Source organism: Penaeus vannamei, chromosome 1, assembly GCF_042767895.1.
Source record: "Penaeus vannamei isolate JL-2024 chromosome 1, ASM4276789v1, whole genome shotgun sequence".
Classification (NCBI taxonomy): domain Eukaryota; kingdom Metazoa; phylum Arthropoda; class Malacostraca; order Decapoda; family Penaeidae; genus Penaeus; species Penaeus vannamei.
Window position 1 is genome coordinate 31,800,920 of NC_091549.1, and position 5,000 is coordinate 31,805,919.

Sequence of the window (5,000 nt, forward strand, 5' to 3'; positions counted from 1 at the left end):
CCTCTCTCCCTCCTTCCCTCCCTCTCTCCCTCTACCTCTTCCTTTTCCTCTCGCTTTTCCTCTTCCTCTCGCTCTTCCTCTTCCTCTCGCTCTTCCTCTTCCTCTCCCTCTCCCGACGAGAAAAAACAAATTGCGGCATGTGTTTTGGAATGTGTTTGTTTGACATTAGCAAATGCCTATATTTCACTATATTTTCCTTATCTTTTATTGATCACTCATTTGTGAACAGTCTTGTTTATTCTGTATGTTTTCCTTTTAATTTTCGATATATCTTTTGTTTTAGAGTTAACGGGTGCCATCAATGTTCGTATAACCCTGCAATAATAATTAGTTCACTCCTTGATTTTAAAAAGACAATATCCGAATACGCTCACACTCCGAAATACAATCCACAGCACGAAAGGAATGGGCCTTGGCCGAAACTAGACGAGGGAGTCCTTCGCAGATGGACGTAGACTGCTAGCCGAGACTAGGCTTGCGTGTCGGGTGACCTGAGTGGAGGCAGATCCGGTTGAGGTGTAGCTGTACTTATGACTTACAACAGTCTTCGAGTACATTGTTTTGTACACCATTGAACAGTTCGTGCCGTAGTGCAAGCGCAAATTGTTAATGACGGTATGGTTGTTGTATGAAGTGTTGCTATAGGTGTCATGGCGTTGCAATCGTCGCTTATAGAAAACTCTCATGAACGCCGTGCGGAACTTGGTTGACGTCATGTTGTAAAGAATCGGATTGATGGAAGAATTCAGGTAATGCATGACCCGACAGAAATACAGTAGGTTGTAGTAACCTTCGATACCGAGCCAGGTGATGGTATCAAGGGGCACAGCTATGATCCACAGGTAGAGAACACGCATCGGCATCAAGCACAGGAAGAAAAACACCACAACCGTTGCCAGCATGATGACCACCTGCCGTCGAGCCCTCATCTGGGGATTTTCTTTTTTGTGAGTGAGTTCGTAGGTGTCGATGAGCAACTGTCGGGCGATCACGCTGTACAGGCCCACCAAAATCAGCAACGGCACGAAGAAGAAGAGTACAGACGATGCTATGATGTATGCCTTGTTCCACAGTGTCTCAATGGGAGTAATGCAATTCGGTCTAGTAGAGCCGTCGTAATACTTGACATAGTCATACTGAACGATCCTCAACATGGGTCTGTGGAAGAGAAGGGCTCTGGATTATACTCTACAGTCTCATAAGAAATCATTCACAATCAGATGCTTTCTCGTGAGGAATAAAGATAACTACATAGACACAGGAGATGTAAAAATGTCGATTTTAAAATATTTACAGATATAGTGTGGCAGATCAAGAAATTATTACACTTTTGCGTATATGCGATGTATATGCGAGTGCCTCGTTTTGCTCATGCCGCAATTTATTATCATCCCTTGTGGATAATGCAGTCATAGTCGCATTACAGGTAACGACGATGGTATAATCATCCATAAAATGGGATCACTAAGGAGATTGGGACAATAACCATGGCATTACTGATAATACTTATATCAGTGATATTACCAAGGACATTACAAATTATGATAGCAATGATGATGATGACGATAATAATTGGGAGTAGTGGGTGATGATGATGACGATGATAATTAGGAGGAGGAGGTGAGGTTGATAATGGCATTCATAATAACTATGGTAATTTCTATCATTTATTTTAAAAGTAACCGGTTAACCATAGTAAACTGACATAATAACTTTTATCATCATGGCAATAACAGCAGTATGAACACCATTACTGCTGAAGAAATGTTAGAGCATTAATGCCAATTATTGTGAATGTATCATTAACTAGAAACATAAACTATTGGCGAGAAGGGTAGGACGTCGCACCCGGCAGAGAGGAAGGCGACCGTCCAGATGACTGCGATCGTAGCGGTGGCCTTGGCGCGCGTGCAGCGGTGCCCGGCCTGCAGCGGCTGGCATATCACGTGATACCGCTCCAGGGAGATGACGAGCAGGGATAGCACGGACGCGTGCACGACGCTCAGCTCCACATATGGGACGATTTTACCTTGGGAAACAAAATATGAGGTCATTTATTTTCAACCAATGCAATCTAATGTTGATTTCAAGATACTATACCAGGTGACTGGTTATTTCCTTTTGAAAAGGATCATCATGGTGATGGTGTGCAAAAGAGAATGTAAAACAAGGTATCTACAACATATGATAGGCGCACATGATCACTTAGTCATTATACAACCATTACACAACCATTATCTGTCATCATAAATTTCCATGCATTCAATGCCTTATCAACATCCGTATTTATGTATATACATTTCTTTTACACATGTACATGTCATATAAACACACACACGCACACACACACATACAAACACACACACACACTCTCTCTCTCTCTCTCTCACACACACACACACATACACACACACACACACACATATATATATACATATGCATATATGTATATGTATATATATATACATACATACACATTCATATATAGATAGATAGATAGATAGGTAGACAAAGATGCATGTACATATTTGTATATATGCATATATATATATATATATATATATATATATATATATATATATATATATATGTATGCATAAAGGTATATGCATATGTATATATACATACATATTATTCAGATATATATATATATATATATATATATATATATATATATATATAGATAGATAGATAGATAGATAGATAGATAGATAGATAGATAGATAGATAGATAGATAGATAGATAGATAGGTAGATAGATAGATAGATGTATATATATATTTGTATATATGCATATACATGTATATAAATATATATATATATATATATATATATATATATATATATATGAATATATATATACATACATACATATATATATACATATATATATATATATATATATATATATATATATATATATGAATATATATATATATATATATATATATATATATATACATGTATGTGTTATCGTCACCATCATCATTACCTAGTAGCTACCACTGACGGGGCGCATAGCCGTATCCACCCTTTATTTCCATGAGGGTCCCTCATAGCAAGCTGGCAGGCAGGGACTCGGCCCGCCTCGAGCTCCTCACGATGTTTGGTCGATCTGTCCAAGCCACGATTTCCTAGCTCGTGCCACAGGCCTCCTCCACCCAGGGTTGTCTCAAACAGAGACGACTTGATGGGCAGGATCAATCTGAGGAAAGCGAGCTAGGTGGCCATATAGCCTGAGTTGGCGATCCCGGATTATGCAGATAACAGGTCCTGTGCCAGCCTCACGGTGTAACCGTTGCTTTGACATATGGTCCCGCCAACAGTACCCCATGATCCAGCACAAGGACCTATTACAAGAGGCATCAAGAAGGGACTCCAAGGCACAAAATAATGTCCAGGTTTCATTTCAGTATAGCAAAGCTGGTATTATCAGGGCCTAGAAGATGCGTAGTTTGGTCCTTCTATACAGGTACTGGCATCTCCAAATACTCTTGTCGAGATAGTTCATGATCCCTGCTGCCAGGCCAATCTGTCTGCTGACTTCCTGCTCTGACAATCCAGAATTGTGAACTACACTACCAAGGTATGTAAAGCTCTCTGTGACTTCAATGTCCTCGCCGCAGGCACATACCAACCAAACAGGTTCTCCTAGCGCCCCCAAAGTACTGGATCTTTGTCTTGGTCCAGGAGATCTCTAGACCCAAGGGCTTCACTTCATTACTAAATGCAACCAAACCAACCACTAAGGTTTCCATAGACTCAGATAGGATAGCAACATCAGCAAAGTCAAGGTCAATAACCTTGGTATTGCCCCGAGTTGCTCCACAATGACTTTGAGTAGTAGCTCTGCCCAGTATTCAGTCTATGCAATTGTTGAAAAGTGTTGGTGCAAGGACACAGCCTTGCCTCACTCCTGAACTAACAGGAATGAAGCTCGACAGCCCCCCCCCCCCCACACACACACATTACAGCACTTTCAGTACCAGTATATAGGCTTGCTATTAGTCCAATAATCCTTGTTGGAATTCCTCTCAGTCTCAGGACCTCCCAGAGTGATTCTTGATGCACCATATCAAAAGTTTTCTTGAAGTCGATGTAGGCTGCAAGCAGCCAACGGCCAAACTCAAGACTGCTCTCTACAATGACTCAAAATGCAAGGATACAGTCTATTGTGGACCTACCAGGAGTGAATCCAGATTGCTCCGGCCTCTGGTGCCTCAGTAGGTGGTCTCTGATACGCTCAGAAGGATGTGAGCAGGAACCTTGCCTGGTATTCTGAGCAGTGTGATGCCTTGGTGGTTGCTGCAGTTCCCCTTCCCTCTTCAGAGAGGGATGACCACCAGCCTTTAACAGTTCAGTTGATATGCCGCAGATACCTGCTGCTTTACCACTCTTCAGCTTGGAGATCGCCCCCCTAACTTCAGTAAGGGAGGGTGGATCCTCACTGATGGGTGGGTTTGGCACCGGAATCTCGGCACTCCCTGCATCCAAGTGAACTGTTGGTGGTTCAACCTGGTACAACTGCTCAAAATGCTCAACCCAACGCTCCCGCACCATAACAGGATCTTAGACGATCTGGCTTGGTATGCAGGACGAAGGTCATTTACAAAGAAATGGCCATCGACCTCCTCTACAAGACTCCTAATAAACTGTTCCTTGTCCCTTCTTAACAGCGACCGAGTTCTACGCACCTGAGATTGGTGCAAATCCCGATCCCCTGCCAGACGACAAGCATCTGTGGCATCCAGATTGTCAAGCACTGTGAAACGTGCAGATTGCCTTAGCAAACCCATGGGTGCACTCCCCTCCCTCAGCCTATCCAAACGAAACACCTTAGGGTGCTCTTTGGACCGCTGGGGAGTTTTGAAGTGGACCCGAAGGGTAGTCACAACCAATCTATGGTCAGTGCCACATAACTCGACACTCCTATACACCCTGCAGTTCTGGAGGATCCTCCAGTGAGTGCTAACGAGTATGTGGTCGATCTCCTTGGCTGT

At 42.5% G+C, this 5,000-nt stretch overlaps 1 protein-coding gene across 1 annotated transcript in view; it reads right to left on the reverse strand.

Moving 5' to 3' along the window:
- Positions 1-48: 48 nt before the first annotated feature.
- LOC138861797 (growth hormone secretagogue receptor type 1-like) overlaps positions 49-5,000 on the reverse strand; it is a 227,225-nt gene continuing 222,273 nt past the window's right edge. The window contains exons 4-5 of the mRNA XM_070121640.1: positions 1,849-2,029; positions 49-1,158 (exon numbers count right to left, since the gene is read on the reverse strand). Of these exons, the coding sequence (XP_069977741.1) occupies positions 423-1,158; positions 1,849-2,029 (917 nt within the window). The 3' untranslated portion in view covers positions 49-422. The remainder of the gene's footprint in view (positions 1,159-1,848; positions 2,030-5,000) is intronic.